The following is an 18,344-nucleotide window of genomic DNA, read 5'->3' on the forward strand; positions in this document are numbered from 1 at the left end:
AACAGCAATTAATAACAACATTAGCAATCTAAAGATGTGACATGTCTAAAAGCCCCCATTATAAATTTCTCAGGAAACTTACAGAGCAATATTAAAAAATGTACTCTATTTTTCTTTAAAAAAAACCCCAAAAACCCATGCCTCTTTATTTTCTGCTGGGAGCAGTGATTTGGGCAACTGAGTAACTGTGTACTAAAATACCGGTACTCTAAAGAAAGAAATGCATGGAAATTTTGCAAACACACAGAGTCATCTTCAGTGTGTGAAATTATGTGGGTGTTGTTCTGATTAACATTGTTGTTAACTGCCATCAACTTATGGCGACCCTAGGAATTAGAGACCTTCAAGTCACCCTATCTTCAACAGACCTGTGCAGGTCCTGCAGACTCAGGGTCGTGGCTTCCTTGATTGAGTCTATCCATCTGGAATGTGGTCTTTCTTTTTTCCTACTGCCTTCTACCTTACCAAGCGTTATGGACCTTTGAAGTGAGTAATGCCTTCTGATGTTATGGCCAAAGTACAACAGCCTCTTAGTCATCTTGGCTTCTAGGAAGAGTTCAGACTTATTTACTCTAGGACCCATTTATTTGTCTTTTTAGCAGCCCGTGATATTTGCAGAAGTTTTCTCCAACACATTTCAAATGAGCTGATTTTCTTCCTGTCTTCACTGTTCAGCTGATTAACATTTTGTTGTTAACTGCCCTCGAGTCTGCCCTGGCTCATGGTGACCCTCTGGATGAGACACCTCCAACACTTCTATCCTCCTCTGCTCTGCTCAGTCCACACAATCCATGCCTGTGACTCCTCTGGCTGAGTCCATCCATGTTGCTGGCAGTCTTCCCCTCCTCCTTCTCCCCTCTACCTTTCCTAGCATTATTGTTTTTTCTAGTGATCCATGTCTTCTCATTATGTGGCCAAAGTATGACAGTCTCAATTTGATCATCTTGGCTTCCAAGGAGAGTTCTGGCTTGATCTGTATAAGGACTCATTTGTTTGACTTTTTGGCTGTCCGTAGTATTCTAAGCACTCTTTTCCAGCACCACATCTTGAATGCGTTGATTTTCCTTTTTCCTTTTGTCTGGTTCTTATTGCATATATTTAAAAAAGGATTGCAAAGTGAAATTCTCAGTAATGTATATGCACATAATCTTTTAGAAGTGTTACAACAGCGTGTAGAAAGAAGCTTGCCTCAGTGCATGGGACTGAGCCAAATGGCATGACCTACAAGTCCTTCAGGCTTGAGCTTCTGGGTTTGGGTGTTGTTGTTTTTAAAAGAACCTCATGCTATATATAACCAGGGAAGCAACTGGAAGACTCTCTAGCTGTGAAACACTATGGAGAAATGAGTATGCAAAGGGATCTTGTAACACCTTTGAGACTAACTGTGTGAAAGAAGTTGTAGTATAAGCTTTCCTAGACTAGATCTACTTCTTCAGATGCATGGGGAAAAGAGGAAGGCAAGGGTTTGTTGTTATGTGGCTTCAAGTCATTTCCAACTTCTGGCAACCCTAATAGGTTTTTCTGGGGCTGAGTGTGTGTGACTCACCCAAGGTCACCCAATGGGTTTCCATGTCTAAGTGGGGAATCAAACCCTGGTTTCCAGAGTTGCAGCCCAACACTCAAAACACTATGCCATGCTGGCTCGCTAGGCAACAGTTTGTTGTTGTTATTGTTGTTGTGTGCCTCCAAGTCATTTTTGGCTTGTGGCAGGGTGACTGGATGTTCTCATTTTTCAGGATACGCTCTACATTTCAACCATCTGTCCAGGATTAATTCCAAAATGTCCTCCATTTTGAGCATGACCAAGAAGCCTTATTGAGTAACACCATGTTTGCTGTCCTTTTCCCCTCTGAGAAACAAATGCACCCTGAGCTCTGGGGACAAGTCTTCTCTCCTGCTCCTAGGAAAAAGGAATTTTAGAAGGATCCATTCTATCCCCTTATTTGCAGTGAAGAAAGGATAATAATAATAATAATAATAATAATAATAATAATAATATACACAATATATAATATAACTACAGTATAAATAAACCATATGAAATGAATTTATACTTATACAGTATGTTTTTAGCTTTTATTTTCTAATGTAATACATTTTTCATGAATGGATATTTTGTGGTGTCTTGTCCTCCGTTGCAATTATGACACCTGGTCACCATGGCTTATGATGACAGTAAGGTGACCCTGGCATGCGTTTTTCTTGGCATGTTTAGGCAGCAGTAAGGTATTGTTGTTAACTGCCCTCAAGTCTCTCTCCTCATGGCACTCCTGTGGAAGAGACACCTCCGAGACCCCCTGCCCCCCACTGTTCTCCTCAGATCCTGCAGATTCAGGCCCATCAGAAAAGAGAATAATGCTGGGAAAGGCTGAGGGTGGAAGAAAGAGAAGAAGACCGCATGCCAGATGGATGGACTCAGTCAGTCTACCCAGCTGGCATGTGGCCTTCCTGTTCCTTCTACGCTCAACCTTTCCCAGCATTTGTGTCTTTTCAAATGAGTCATGCCTTCTTGGGATATGACCAAAGTGTGACAGCCTTAGTCTAGTCCTCTTGGCTTCCAGGGAGATTTGTGGGTTGATCTGTTCAAGGACCCATTTGTTTGTCCTTTTGGCCATCAACAGTATTATCCCCAGCCCTCTTCTCCAGCACCACATCTCAAAGAGAATTGGTTTTCTTCTTATCTGCCTTCTTCACTATCCATCTCTTGCATCCATTTGTGGGGTAATAGGGAATACAATGCCTTGGACTATTCTAACTTTTGTTCTAAGTTGTATATCTTTGCACTTCAGCTTGTTTTCTAGCTCTTTCATGACTGCCCTCCCCATTCCTAGTCTTCTTCTTATCTCTTGGCTGAAGCCTCCATTCTGTTCAATGTTGGATCCCAGGTACAATAAATCTTTATCTAGGTCCATCAATGATTCTCTCTGGGCAAGTGTTCCCCACTGACCCTCAGGGCAAGCACCGTGTTCTCCCTGTTCAGGGCAAGGGCTGCCATTGGTTTTCACTTATCTATTTCCTTTTAGCGAGCCCCACCACAAACCCTCTCCCAGGGCCAGGGCCAGGGCCAGGGCTGCGAACTGAAAGGCCTCCTGCAGTGGCCCCCAAACCGTGCCCTTTAAGAGAACTTTGGACTTCATCTCCCAGGAGCCTCAGCCACGTTGGCCTACAGCCTGGCATTCTGGGAGCTGAAGTCCAAAACACCCCTCACACAGAGCACAGCTTGGGGAGCGTCGCCTTTCCCCCAGGAGACGGAGCGACCCTCTCTCCCTCCCTCTCCCTGGATGTGGAATGTTACCTCCCCCCCCCGCGGTGCCCATTTGGACTCTTCCGCCTCCTTGCTCTCCCTTGGCGGCGGAGGCGGGAAAGGGGGCGGTGTCTGCGGAGTCCCCTCCGACGGGGGAGGGGTGTTCATCCTGCGTCACGTGGTCCCTCCCTCCCTCCCTGGGCGCTGGTGCCGGTGAGGAGCCGGTGGCCGAGGGAGCGCCATGGCCTTGTTGCGGAGGCTGAGGGAGGAAGAAGGAGGCGGAAGCGGGCGCCCTGAAGAGGAGGAGGAGGAAGGAGGACCCCCCGGAGGCCCGGGAATGCTGCAGCCGCCTCCCCCTCCGGCTCCCCCTCCGCTGCTGCCCTGGGACCGCTTCTCGGCCTGGCTCCACTGCGTCTGCGTGGTGGGCTTCGACCTGGAGCTGGGGCAGGCGGTGGAGGTGAGGCTGATGCTGCTGCTGCTGGGAGACGGAATGGAGGGCGCCCCCTCTCCTTCTCCCTTTGCCCTGTCGCCCCCAGCCCTCTTCGGCCTCTAACGGCCCCAAGGGCCCCCTCCTCCTCCAGGACCCATTCCCCCCTTCCCCCTTCTGCCCAGCAGCGAGTCAGTCCCAGGTGTCCTCCATTTAGAGCATGACCAGGGAGACCTGTCTCCCATTCCCCCCTTCTGTCCAAGAGGGACTCCCAAGTGTCTTCCGCAGCTTCTACCCCTCCATCCCCACTTTCCCCCCAGGAGGGACTCCCATTTTGAGCGTGATCCTTCTCCTTTGCTAGGATCTGTCCTCCATTTCCTTCTGCCCAGGAGGAGGGAGTCCCAGGTGTCCTCCATTCAGAGCATGGCCATGGTGATCAGAAGTGGTCCTCCTCCCTTTCCACCTTCTGCCCCGGGAGGAAGATCAGATGTCTTACCTTTTGAGCCCAGCCAAGAAGCCTGGATTTATATCAGGTGTTTCGAGCTTTTATTTCGGCCATGTCCTCCATTGTGTGCTGCCTTCACCTCCCTCACCCTTCTTTCCCAGGACCTGTCCTCCATGTCCAGGCATGCAGCTGAGGAAGCAGGGTCAAGTCTATGAAAACCCATGCGCCTGGCTTCTTTCTTTCTTTCTTTCTTCCTTCCTTCCAGTGGGTCTGAAAGGTGCTACAAGGTCCCCTGGGATATTGATTTCCCAGACTAACATGGCTGTGTCTTTGAATGCCAGCCCCAGAAGGGAAAGGGCTTAGGAAGAGGCTCAGGGCTTTATTAGATGTCCTGCCTTGAAATCTGTGTGGTTTGACAAAGAAGTGGCCAGGCTTTTGAAGGCAGAAATTGTGATGATGGCATTTACTATCACTTTCATAAGGAAAGTGATAGTATAACTCAGAACAGACAGTCATTTCTAGTAACTGTCTGGACAATTAACTCTCCCATATACATAGCTTTTCATTTGATCTCTTCTTAATGAGTTTTAGCATTGACTTTAGTTGTGATTTGGGCACCGTCTTGAGCACATTTTTGAATGAAAAGACACAGATGTAAATTTAACATAAATAGGTTTAACTACCACAACTTTTGCAAAATACATGATTAGAAAGAGAATTCAAAATATATTTGGACTGTTAAATAGATATGCCTGTTTATTGATTGCATCATTCACTTTATGTTGTTCTTGTTGTGTGCCTTGGAGTCGTTTCTGACTTCTGGTGACCCTAAGGTCTCCCTGTCATAGGGTTTTCTTGGCAAGTTTCTTCAGAGGTAGTTTACCATTGCCATTGCAACACTGAGAGAGTGTGACCTGTGTGGTTCATGTACAGTTACCCAATTATATTGCTGTAAGGTGGTGGGTCAAGCTGAAAGAAAGGATGACTTGCTCCGCACAAGGCCACATACACATGTGCTTTGTTGCTGAAGACCGTTCTGCAACTGAATCACAGGTACAGTATTACATTAGTATTCAGTAAGGCTGAAAACTATGAAGAGAAGTTTTGTGTCCTCAGACTTACTAAACACATAGTGGACACACACATAGAAATTTGTGAATGGTTCTCTTCCACAAATCTCTGTATTTTTGCACATATATTTTTTCAAACTTTCATCCATCATTAATGGATAGGTATGACAGAAAGATTAAATGGTGGGGAGGGGGAAGAAGACCATTGGGGGCCTTGTCTGGAAGTGTTGCTATTGGATTGCGCTGTAAATAATTTGGAAACATATTTTCCTGTTGTAGGATCCAAGCCTCACTTTTTGGTACCTGTAGAAACTAGCAGAAAGCCAGCATGGCATCGTGGTTGAGTGTTGGACTAGGACTCTGGAGACCACAATTTTATCCTCAGCTCAACCATGAAACCCACTGGGCAAGTCACACTCTCTCAACCTCAGGCCGGTGGTGACAAACCCCTTCTGAACAAACTTGTCAAGAAAACCCTATCACAGTTAAGCCTTAGGGTCACCATAAGTCAGAAACAACTTTAAAGCACACAACAGCAGCAACAACAGAACCTTGTACAGTAGGCAGCCCCTTCCACAGTGACACACCAACCTCTCACCCCATAATGCAGTTTCAAGGACCATGGAAACATTTGTTTTTATTCTGAATGTACTGCTTCGTTGTCCACATTTGTGAAAATCTTGTTTCTTTCTTTCCCAGCTGGGGAATCCTAGAATTTTGCTGTTTTGTAACTTTTTGGTTATTTATAAAAGCAGTATCTTGTGAATGTATTGACCTTTTAATTCAGATAGACCAAAGTGGCTATAAACATTAGGTCTGTTAGCTTTAAATCATGGTTTTTATGGCCTTTCTCACTGCAAAATCATGAATTTCTTCCTCCATTCGATCTCTGCTACAAGTTCACATTCAGTAGGCAAGATGATGGTAACCTACTGTTTTTCTTGAGTGCTAGTTTGCTGAAACCTCTTTCAGCTTCTGACAGAGTCACTGAATACTCCCTCCATCAGGTTATGCTGTGAATATGGCATGTCCTGGAAAATTTGATGTTTCTTGTAAAAATCCTTGACTGGTATATGGCAGATAGTGAATATTTTCTAAAAGTAGACTTGTTATATGGTATGTTTTTTAAAGTACAACATCCATAAGGATGATTCTGAGAAGGATCTCTAGGATACTTGTGAAGTAGATATTTAGAAGAAGCTTCCAGTTCCGAAGACCCTGGTATCATATTTTAGCAGTGAATGGAAAACAAAAAAATTGCTAATTGCTTTAAATCTGTGTTCTAACATGCATATGTTACTGTCCAAAGTTGTACTGGGATTGTGAGTTAATGAGAATGAGAGACTCTGTGTATATGAATTCAGTTATTTTCTGTTAGCAGTTTTGGATGGAAAAAAGTGTGTGTCTATGTGTTTGTATTTTAAAAAGCATGTATTTTAAATACAGTCGCCCCTTGGAACTCACAGGGGACCTGTTCCAGACCTCCTGTGAGTTCCAAATCTTGCGCATATTCAAGCGCATGCATTCCTCCGTGGATTTCCAAGTCCACAGATTTCAAGTCTGTGGACTTGGAGGGGTGATTGTAAATATAGTATGTAAAAATCACACCTGTGTTACTGTGCATATTAGCTTTCCACATCTAAATCCAGGTATGCTTGCTATATGACACTGGTGTTTGTGTCTGGAAGACTTAAATTTTAAAAGGACTTAAATCTTTGTTTTTTGCTTGTGAACTCTAACAGTTTTTTGTGAAGTTAGGTTAGGTTTTCTGGAATTAGGTTTGTGTTTTAGTGCATGTGTGTTCTTGTCTTCCACTTTTACTGTATCAACTTGTATTACTCATGGGAATGAGTAAAATTTTACAGCTTTTGTGACGTGATCCATCATAGTGGTGTGGAGATTTTCTGTGTTAATACTACATCGTAGCAATAGACTAGGCGCCCCAAGGAAGGAACTATTGGTTCTGTTTGGTGATAGTCTGAATTCTAGTCATATAAGACCTACCATAGCCAATTACAAAATTGTAACCCATTCACAAGTATTATAGAGTCAAATACTGAAATCAAGTGATCCAGTATCAAGTATGATAAGCCAGTACAACAAACTTGTGAATGTATATTGCAGTTGGAAAGACCAAATCTATGCATGCCATACTCTGTTTTCAGTAGTCTTTGATAGGCAAGCAAAGAAATGTGCTTCTTATAAGAATTTTCTATCATATTGCCACTCTAAAAAGTCAATGTGGTGGTTAATGTTATAACTGAAAATAGGAAATATATAAGTGAAACTCGATAGCCTTGAGAAAACTCAGGTCCATCATACCTCAGTTTAAGCTTCCATACAGGACTATTGCAAGAATGAAATGGGTCAACGGTGTCATCTCCCCCTGGCAAATTGTATCCCAGAAGCCTTTGCCGGCTTCACCTCAAAACAGAAAATGACACCTTTCTACAAACAAAAGGGCTCCTTTTTTGAGAGTGGGAAATAGGATCCTGTGAAACTCCCTGCTCTAGAGTTGAGTGATGCTCCCCAATCACACCTTCCTTTTAAATCTTATATGTCACTCTGGAGAACCTCCCAACTCTTCTGAGTAAATTTTCAGGGGCATAATTTCTTGAAGAAGGGAGGAGAAATCCATGAAAAGAAACACTTTCTCTTTTTGCCTGTAGGATCTTTCTTTGCTGTGTAAGTATGTTACATAATTGGAAACACAATTGGCCCTCCATTTTCGCGCAGGATCTGTTCCGGACCCCCCCCCCTCGAAAACAGAGACTCTCAGATATTCAAGCCCCATAGGCTTGAATGGGGCATGTGCCCATGAATATGTGCAGGGCACGCACCATGGGGGTGCACCCCATGGATAATAATGGAGATCGCCCCTCCCTGAATACTCAAGAGCATGGATCTCAAGTCTGCGAGAAAGGAGGGGTGACTGTACTGTTCCTATGCTAAGAATACTATGAATTTAAGACTGAATCTTCCCATTACATTTTTAGTGCAAAATCTTAAATGTCAGCTCTCCCCTAAACAGAAATTAATTGGGCTTGGTATCATGCACATATGTTGACTGGAACACATATTTGAATTGAAATTGTTCTTTTCTACATTATATGTAGAATTATATGTAGGTTCATCGCTATATGTGAGAATAGTTTTAAGAGTTTACTTACAAATAATGAGAGAAATTACATTCCATGGACATGAATTTGTAGAATTACTGTGTATATCCGACTATAAGCCAACCTCGTGTATAAGCTGAGGCCTGGTTTTGGGGCCAAAATTATGGATTTTGATATGAGGGTACAATTTAGATGTATGTAACAAAGGATGTAAAGGACAAAGCAAAGACATCAGCAAAGCACCAATGACCACACACACTCACACACGCTTGACAAAGCAGGAACACACACATACACACAAACACACATGCAGTCTGTCTTCCTGCCTGGGCAGCAGCCCCTAAAGTATGGATAATGGAGTGTTGGAGGGGCACTTCTTTTAGGACCTTTCTGAACAGTATTATCATATTGACCCGTATATAAGTCGATCCAGGATTTTGGCAACAATTGTTCGGCATAAATTCTTCAACTTATAGACAAGTATGTAGAGTAGTGACTTTAATGCCTAAGATAGCATTTTACTTTGCAGTAGGAAATTAATGAAACAAGCCTATAAAACCTCATTATGATATCAATTCTTAACCCATATCTGTTAAGCCACTGTCCATTTTCAAGTAGACAAGTCTCAAGTAACTGTGAGGATTGTCCTAAGAGAGATGGGTCTAAACTTACTGTTAAATCACTTTACTGCTTAATATTATATCATATATGCTCAACTATAAGTGAACCTCATGTATAAATCGAGGACAGATTTTGGGGCCAAAATTATGGCTTTTGATATGACTCGTGGATAAGTCAAGGGTAAAACTTAAGGGCATGTGACAAAGGATGTAAAGAATGAAGCAAAGGGAAACGATGCCAAACAGCTTACAAAATTCAAGCAGACATCACTGTACTCACACTAAAGACTGGATGGATGAGAGAATAGAGGGGATTCAGTGCTTCCAGGACAGATTAAGCGCTTGCCTTTCATCAAAGGCTGGTTTCTTTTTTTTGTAAGAGTTACAGTATGGCACTTACATTGACCCATGGATAAATCAACTCAGGTTTTTGGGGTCAATTTTTTGACTAAAATTTCTAGACATACATGAGTATATATGGTAATTCACTGCTAATGGCAGACTTTTATTTCTTCACTTCATTTATTTTAATGAGGAAAATATATCAGTTTTGAAATGTATGTTCTAAGCTCTCTAATTCAAATTGATAATAGTGATTTTTGTGGAAGATGTAGAAGAATGCTAGTCTTCACCCTGTGCTACATTAGTGGGCCATTGGTATCTAATGGAGTTTGGTTCCATTATCCCCATGGATACCAAAATCTATGGATGCTACAGTCTCATTATACTGTATACACTGGGAATGCAAAATGGTTTCCCTTGTATAAAATGGCAAAAATCAAGGTTTGCTTTTTGGAATTATTGGAGAATATTTTCAAGCTGTGGATGATTCAATCTATGGATGCAGGAGCCATGGATACAGAGGGCCGACTGCATTTTAAACTGCCAATTCTCCACGCTACTGATTGCTTCAGTAAAACACTTTTGCAGAAAAGGTAAACTGAAGTAAATAATCAGACTTAGTTTTTTGATGCTTCAGACGTTTTCTGTAGCAATAGATCTTTTAAATACTGTGAGATTTTTTAAAAAATAATGCTTTGGTAGAGTGGAAAGTTGACAGGTTACTGTTCTAAAGCAAATACTTCTAGGTACACCTAACATATGCATATCTGGTTTATTAGCTTGAGTTTCTAACCGTTGCTAAGTAATGAAAACTTTGTTTGAAAAACAAAAAAGAAAAAAAGCTGAGATACTAAAAATATTAAAAGTTTATAGAATTGCTTTGGCATAGTTTGGGTAATCTTGTAAATTTTGGATGATTGTGAATCGGCAGCATACTTATACATTCATACCTGTGTGCTGATTCCCTTCCTGTTTCTTGGTTATTTTAACTGAATTTTGCTGTGAAACCTGAATTAAGGCAAGTTATGCTTCAGTTATAGTCTCCAAATCATGATTTTTAAAAGTATGGTTTAAACTGCATGCAAAGCATTATTTGGAGAGTAAGTGTGTCAGTTATCACCTGATCTGCACAGCATTGCAAATTGGTTTGGACAGCTTGGAAACAAAAAGGAGAATGGGCTCATGAAGAGAGCCTTCAGACCATTCTTGATTCGCTGGTCCATTCTTGCAAACATGAAGTCCTCCAAATGTTTTGGACTAAAAGCTCCATAGTCAGCCCCAGTCAGCACAGCTAATCTCTGAGAATGGTGGAAGTTGTACAGTAATGTAAAACAGTGCTTTTTGTATATCTGGTGTGACAAACTGTCATTTTTTCCCAACCATTGGGACTGGTACCATAATTGTGCCAGATGATGATGATGATTGCATAGTTTTCTAAAATTTTAATTTGTAGTTCATATCCAAGGTGGCTTACAGTGTATGGTTTAAACAAAATACCTTCAAAATGTGCTGCAGATGGGCAGTCAGTGGCTCATGGCCTGGCACCATTCTGTGGAATACCACTTTGAATAGTACCAGTCTAAAACATCTGGAGGATCCCACATTGGAAAGGCTGTTCTAGTCTACACTGTAGTGTGGTAGAATATCTGACCTGAATCATAAGCAATGCACATGATCCACAGCAGTGTTCAGACCTGTATACCTCTTTCTTCCTCCTTTCATGTGGCCAACAGGAAGGGTTTGGAAGCTTTTATTTTCAGCTTTTATTTAAACCAAGCTAGAATCAAAATTTTGAGTAATGAAAGGGGGATACAGACAGTCAAAAGAAGCTAGATTCAATCCCGCTTTAGATGCATGTCTCGAAGCAGGATTGAATACAGATAGAATGCACTTATGGGGGGGAGAAGAAGCAAGCTTAAAAAGAAACTGATTTTGAAGAACAGGAAAACAAGAAAGAAGGAGGGAAAGGGAAAAGCAATACAAGAACTGAACATATAGTAACAAGATTAAGGAAACTGGCAGGAAATAGGCCCCATTTAAACTTAGAGAAGGAGGAAGAAGACAGTCCTCCATTCTCAGAGACAGTCAGGAAAAAGAAAAATAGGAGGAGAAATAAGAGGTAGAGAAAGGTGTAGAAAAGGGAAATAATTCAAAATGACACTTAAAGTATTGTCATGGAATGTAAATGGTCTTAATTTTAAAGAAAAAAGAAATAAAGTATTTTATTTTTTGAAGAAGCAAAAGGCGAATATAATTTGTTTACAAGAAACACACCTAAGACAGAAAGATATAAGACTGATACAGAACAAAAGCTTAGGTATCCTATACTCCGCCTCTAGTATTCAATCGAAAAAGAAAGGAGTAGTAACTTATATAAACAACATTAAATCCAAAGAAATTTTTAAGGACTCCAAAAATGGGTTATATGTGGCAACGGAGGTGGGGTACAATGTGGTAAAATACTGATATTAAATATATACACCCCACAGGAGAAAAAAGCTAAATTCTTTAATGAAATAAGACAAAAGATAAAAGAATTAGAATATGCTTATGACAAAATAATAATTACAGGGGACTGGAACGGGGTTCTGAACCCTAAGATAGACAGATTAACCCAGGCTAAAAAAAACAATACACAGGGGATACTCCCAAAAGCAGCATATAATTTAATGAAGGATAATTATTTAGTTGATATATGGAGAGTGCAGAACGAAAAGGTAAAAGATTTTACATATTATTCGGGACGATTTAACTCTTGGTCCAGAATTGACTTTACAGTGGTATCCAAATCTTTATGCAAATTTGTAACAAAAACAGAAATAATGCCTAGGATCATTTCCGATCACAGTCCGATTTTACTGCAGCTGAATGAAGGGAAAAAAGAATACTCTTGGCGACTTCAGGAATCTCTTTTAGCGGATGAGAGGATAATAGAAAAGGTTAAAAAAGAAATCAAAGCATATTTTGAACAAAATGATAATCAAGAAACACCAATAGATGTCATATGGGATGCATCAAAGGCAGTAATCAGAGGGCACTTTATTCAGCAAGAAATAAGACAAAGGAAAATTCAGAAAAAGGAAGAAAAAGAGTTAACAGAAAAACTAAAATGTAAAGAAAAAGAACACACAAGGAACCCTAGTAACAACAGATTAAAAGAGGAAATACAATTAATTAGAACACAATTAGAACAAAAAATGACAAAAGAGATTCTAAATAATATAAAAGATTGTAAACATTACCATTTTGAGAATGCAAATAAGGTAGGCAAATGGCTGGCCAATAAACTAAAAAAAGACAAGGCAGGAAAAACAATATTGAAATTAACAGAAAAAAACAAAATATTTACACAGCAAAAAGACTTAATTAGGATTACGGAACAATATTACAAAAAATTGTTTAACAAAGTTAAGGAGGATGAAAATGAGAAAGGAAAAAAAAGGGAATATATTAAAGAATGCCATCTCCAAAAAATATCTAAACACCAATTGGAAAATTTAAACTCACCCATATCTTTGTCCGAGGTTGAAATAGCAATTGAGAGGCTTAAAGTTGATAAAGCGCCAGGCCCAGACGGGTTCACGGCAAAATATTATAAAACATTTAAAGCTGAGATCTCCCCGTGGTTGCATAGAACCATAAAACAAATCGATATAGGGGATATACCCGAAACTTGGAAACAATCATTAACGGTGTTGATCCCCAAAGAAGGAAAAAAACACTGAGGATATAGCAAATTATCGTCCAATCACACTCCTGAATATCGATTATAAGATATACGCGTTTATACTAGCAGAGAGATTAAAAAAATTTCTAAGAGAATGGATCTCGGAAGAGCAAACAGGTTTTCTTCCAGGGAGATACCTAAGAAACAACATACGCACGGTTGTGGACATAATTGAATATTATAATAATCATAAGGACTTAAAATTGGGTTTACTCTTTTTGGACCTAGAAAAGGCATTCGACAATGTAAATTGGGATTTCCTAATGATACTAATGGAAGAATGTGGAATACAAGGGAAAATTCTACAAGGGATACAAAAAATTTACAGAAATCAAGAAACTCAAATAATAGTTAACGGAGAAAAAACAAATAGGTGCATAATATCTAAAGGGACCCGACAGGGATGTCCACTTTCTCCATTATTATTTATCATGATAATGGAAACACTTTGCAAGAAGTTAAAAATGGAAAAAAAGATCAAGGTTCCGAAAACAGAGAATTTTCAATATCATCTACGTGCATACGCAGATGATGTAGTAATATTTCTTGATGATCCGGTAAAGAGCATAAAAAGAGTGGAAAATATCCTGGTAAATTTTGGTAACATAGCAGGGGTTAAAATAAACAAAGGTAAAAGTGGAATAATAACTAAAAACTTAAATTTAAAAGAATTAGTAAAATTAAAAAAGGAATCTGAATTTAAATTAATCGATAGAACTAAATACTTGGGGATAATAATAACTAACAATAATAAGGAACTTTATAAAAATAATTACGAAAGTACGTGGAAAAAAATAAAAGAAGAGTTAGATAACTGGTCCAATAAGTGCCTCTCACTCATGGGAAGGATAGCAACAATACAAATGCAGGTCCTACCTAAAATGTTATTCTTGTTTCAAACACTTCCAATCTTAGAAAATAAACATCCCTTCACACAATGGAATAAAGATATATCAAGGTTTATATGGCGAGGAAGGAAACCCAGAGTGAAATCAAAGGTTTTGCAAGGTAGAAAGGAAAAAGGTGGTTTAGGCCTACCTAACCTTGAGTTATACCATGACGCTTGTGCACTTATATGGGCCAAAGAATGGATACTTCTAGAAAATAAGAAACAACTAGAAATAGAAGCAGTGGGTTTGACTGCAGGTTGGCACGCCTTTCTAATATACGACCACAAAGATGCGAGATTTAATACACATAGTATCAGGAAGGGAATACTTAAAATTTGGAAAAAATATAAGAATTTCCTTTATACTAAATTCCCAAAATGGTCCTCGCCACAAGAGGCCTTTCATAAAGGAGAATACCACGTGAATCATAAATGGATAAAACATGAAGATTGTGTGGTAAATATAAATGGAAAGACAGAAATAAAAAATAAGGAAGATCTAAAAAGAGAAGGGAAAAAGTTTAATTGGTTAAAATATGAACAACTAAAAACAGAAATAAAGAAAGATATAAAAGAGAAGGGTATAGAAATGGAGAAAACAGAATTTGACAAAATCATAATGGGCAAGGAAAAAGGTATAATTAGAAAAATCTATAAAACGTTGCTAGAATTAGATCAGGAAGAAGAAACGATTAAGGTTTCTATGGTTAACTGGATGAAAAACATAGGGAAAACAATTCCTTTAGAAATATGGGAAAGATCCTGGAAGAATACTCAAAAATTTACAAAAGGAAATACTTTGAAAGAAAATTATTATAAAATTATATACAGATGGTACCTGACTCCCTCTAGACTGGCAAAAATGAAAAAAAATATAGACGGAAAATGTTGGAAGTGCAGAGAGAAGTGGGGAACAATGTATCATGTATGGTGGCAGTGTGAAGAAATAAAAAATTTTTGGAAGCAAATACATAAAGAATTACAAGAAATAATGGAAATAAAAATACCTTTATCCCCAGAAATATTTTTACTTAATATGATAAATATACCGCAGAAAAAATTAGATAAAACACAAACCAGTATGATATTGTATCTAATAACGGCTGCACGCATGGTTTATGCCAGACACTGGAAACAAAAAAGGACTCCAGAACTAACAGAATGGAAAATAAAAGTATTGGAATTTAAGGAGATGGATAAAATGTCGATGTATATTGCAGGGGAAACAAAGCAAGATTACGAAAAGAAATGGGGGAAAGTGATAGAGAGGTGGTGTTAAGGACAAAGGAGACTAACAGAATTTAAAATGGAAAGAACAGGGGGGGAAAACAAACAAACTGATTTTGTCCGCTCCTCCCTGAAAAATGTGCATCTTTGTAGATACGTCTGAATGCACAAACTAGAAAGATGCTTCTTAAGATAAAAAGGATCATATTTCCCTGAATTAATCGTTGCAAGGACATGCTTTAAGAGGTGTGGCTATATAATGAGAGGAAGAGCATGTGCAGTATGAATAAAAGGACGCTGAACGTTCACCTACTGGATGTTACATCAGTGGAAAGTGATAAATTTGACTTGTACTTCCAGCTGGATTCCCACTCAATTTCCAGCACCATTTTCTCCTTGCTCCTGTGCATCATTAACTGTCCACCATTGGCATTTCTTTGTGTTGGGCATAATAGAGTAGTGTAGCGCTGACCGCTTTGCCTGTAGATTGCAGGTTTAGTGCCAGTGCAGACCACACAGCTGACATGGCATCCATGATATCGGTTAGCTCCTGGTACTATTGTGAATGGCATCACTGTGACGATACGTAGGGCCATAGAGATGTCGGTGGGAACATGGTCTTTGTCACACTGTTTCTGTGGCTCTACGATCATGTCCAGGCACAGAACAGAAGTGAAAAAATATTAACAGAGCGAGCACTGTGGCTTGAAGCTGTGTTATCTGCCTGGGTGGATGATTCATCCACATTGGGGCTAGCTTCAGGGCCAGCAATGTGTTTGGCAGGACTCAATCCAGCTTCAGAAAAGGCTGCTTGAAGCCGTTTTTTCCTGCCTGTCTGTACCCTCCCTTAGCCACAAATGATGGTTTGAAGTTGTCTTTTTAAAAAATCAGCCATATTTATTTGATAACTTCCGTTAATTGGAAGTACCTCAATACTTTGTCCAAGCAGCATTGAAAGAAGAAAGGAAGGGTGTGCATGAAAGCCTCATGGTCTCTTGGCCATTATGGTTCATGTATGCTTTACTGAAGCAAAAATATTTGGACCCCCAAATATTTTCAGGTTTGTTGGGACCCTTGAAAAAGCTGCAAAAATGATCTGGAGTACCATGTGCAGTCTATAGACCACACCTTCCCCACAACTGCTTCAGTGTAACCATCTTGAACACATGTCCCTCCATCTTATTTTGGAATGTTGTGTCTGGTTAGTACTTAGACTTGAGACAACCAGGCTGGGAGAGATTACTGTATATAATCCTGGATAGCTGCAGCCACTCAAAGTTTACATTACTGTACTACTCGTAGGATAGATGGACTAGTGTTCTGCTTCAGCATAAGGCAGTTTCCTAGGTTTGACACATGCAAGTGCAATATGTATTACCTTAAGGTAAATAACAATATAAAGGAGTTAGTTGATGCCATCATTTAACAAGATCAGTTTGTATCTACAATGCCATAGTCCATTAGGGTAATTTGTGTTTCGGGTAGTACCTGATATGGTACTAGTTATGATTATTGATTTATTAATCTTTGAAATGGCTGATCACGCAGGAACGAACAGCTTTCTGTGAGTCAAATATTATAGAGAAATCCATGGGACTTGTTCTCGAAGTTGCTTAACCATGGTATATTCTTCTACTTCAGATCAGGTTTTGAAATTTTCTGTTTTATATATCTGCTCATAGTATAAAGTTGGGGAATCATTGGTTGGGGGGGGGGTGGGATTCTGATAGATATACATAAACCTTCTGAAAGCTATTTAGAATAAAGCCTAAAATCTCTGGATTACAGCTGCTTACCTGAACGGTATGTGCTACTGTCTGAGAATAATGTGTACACATACAGGATCGTGCATACCACTGCACCCAACTTGCAGTCCTAGTAAATTATCTTACCGTTTTCCCAACTAATTCAGAGTTTGTCATTCGCAGGTAATATACCCTCAACATGCAAAACTTACAGATAAAGAGGTGAGTAAAAGCTTTAAAAGACATTTATAAAATACCTTTTCCCCTCCAAAATGTAACTTTTATTTTTCTCCCCTAGAAAACCAATATTTGCTATTTGTCTTTCCCAGATTCTAATTCAGGTAATTATTTATTATATCTGCATGTTGTATACATATGTACAATAAAGTACTTTTGTTTTAGGATAGAATTGTGCTATATTTATTCTAGTTAAAGTTCAGTTTTATTAATGAAATATGAGGTATATGATAGTAAATATTTTTTTCCTACCTGAGGAACTCAAAATCCTTAACAAACACGAATGAATCCTATGAAAATGGTTATGAATGAAGTAGACAGCTACTTATAAAGAGCTGCTGAGACTCAGGTCCCCTTTAAACACTGTGTATCCTTTCCAAACAACTTTTGGGGAAACTTGAATGTTATAGACTGCATGTTATGGGCTATAGTGAGAAGAAGGAATCATTAGGGAATGTTACACAAGCAAGATTCTTTAACCTCAGTTTTGAGCAGTTCCACTTTTATGTCCTTCCAGTATAACTTCATACAACACTTTCAGATTTCATCCACTAGCTGTGTGATCACTTTGGGCATGTTCATGCAGCTAGGATGGGGTCTGGGCAAAAGTATTAGCAAGTATTGCACTTGCAATGTGATGTACTGTGATTTGAAAGTCAGACTACCACTCTGGACATCAGGCTTCAATTCTTGACTCAGCCATGGACATTCAGTGGTGAGTCACACACGCTCAGACCTAGAAAACCCTGTGATAGGTTTACCTTAGAGTTTCCATAAGTCAGAAATGACTTGAACACACACAACAACAAATTAACCTGCACAAAAAATTAATAAATACAAGACTACTGTACTCAAAATAAAGTTAATACATGTATTAATTTGATTATTGATTATATGAATAAATAAAATCACAGTGCCTTTCAATTATCCTAGTGCCCTTGCATTCCTCTCTGGAATACCAGAGACTAAGTTCCCTCTTTGAGGGAGTAATTTGGTAGAGCACAGACTGCTTGCTTCTTTTTATTTGTAAGTAAAGTGTCAAACCTTATAACAATGTGTTGTTGGTGGTGATAATGATGATGAAGAACACAAATAACAACAAAAACAACAATAACATGTAAGGGAAAGAGGGTAGAACATCCCTAACAAGAGTCTGCTCTTTTCAACGTACAGTATTAATTAAAATTCATAATTTTATGCTTCATATAGAATTGCCAGATGACTAGACTCAAATCAGGGAGGTCATGGGCCT

The 18,344-nt window shown here is 39.4% G+C and overlaps 1 protein-coding gene across 2 annotated transcripts in view; it reads left to right on the plus strand.

Moving 5' to 3' along the window:
* Nucleotides 1-3,436: 3,436 nt before the first annotated feature.
* The window catches only part of DENND6A (DENN domain containing 6A), a 51,015-nt gene continuing 36,107 nt past the window's right edge, over nt 3,437-18,344 (plus strand). For both annotated transcript variants that reach the window (XM_042451535.1, XM_042451536.1), the window contains exons 1-3: nt 3,437-3,701; nt 17,039-17,077; nt 17,154-17,196. In XM_042451535.1, coding sequence (XP_042307469.1) covers nt 3,486-3,701; nt 17,039-17,077; nt 17,154-17,196 — 298 coding nt within the window. In that variant the 5' untranslated portion in view covers nt 3,437-3,485. The remainder of the gene's footprint in view (nt 3,702-17,038; nt 17,078-17,153; nt 17,197-18,344) is intronic.

The sequence above is a fragment of the Sceloporus undulatus genome, chromosome 2 (genome assembly GCF_019175285.1).
Source record: "Sceloporus undulatus isolate JIND9_A2432 ecotype Alabama chromosome 2, SceUnd_v1.1, whole genome shotgun sequence".
Lineage (NCBI taxonomy): Eukaryota > Metazoa > Chordata > Lepidosauria > Squamata > Phrynosomatidae > Sceloporus > Sceloporus undulatus.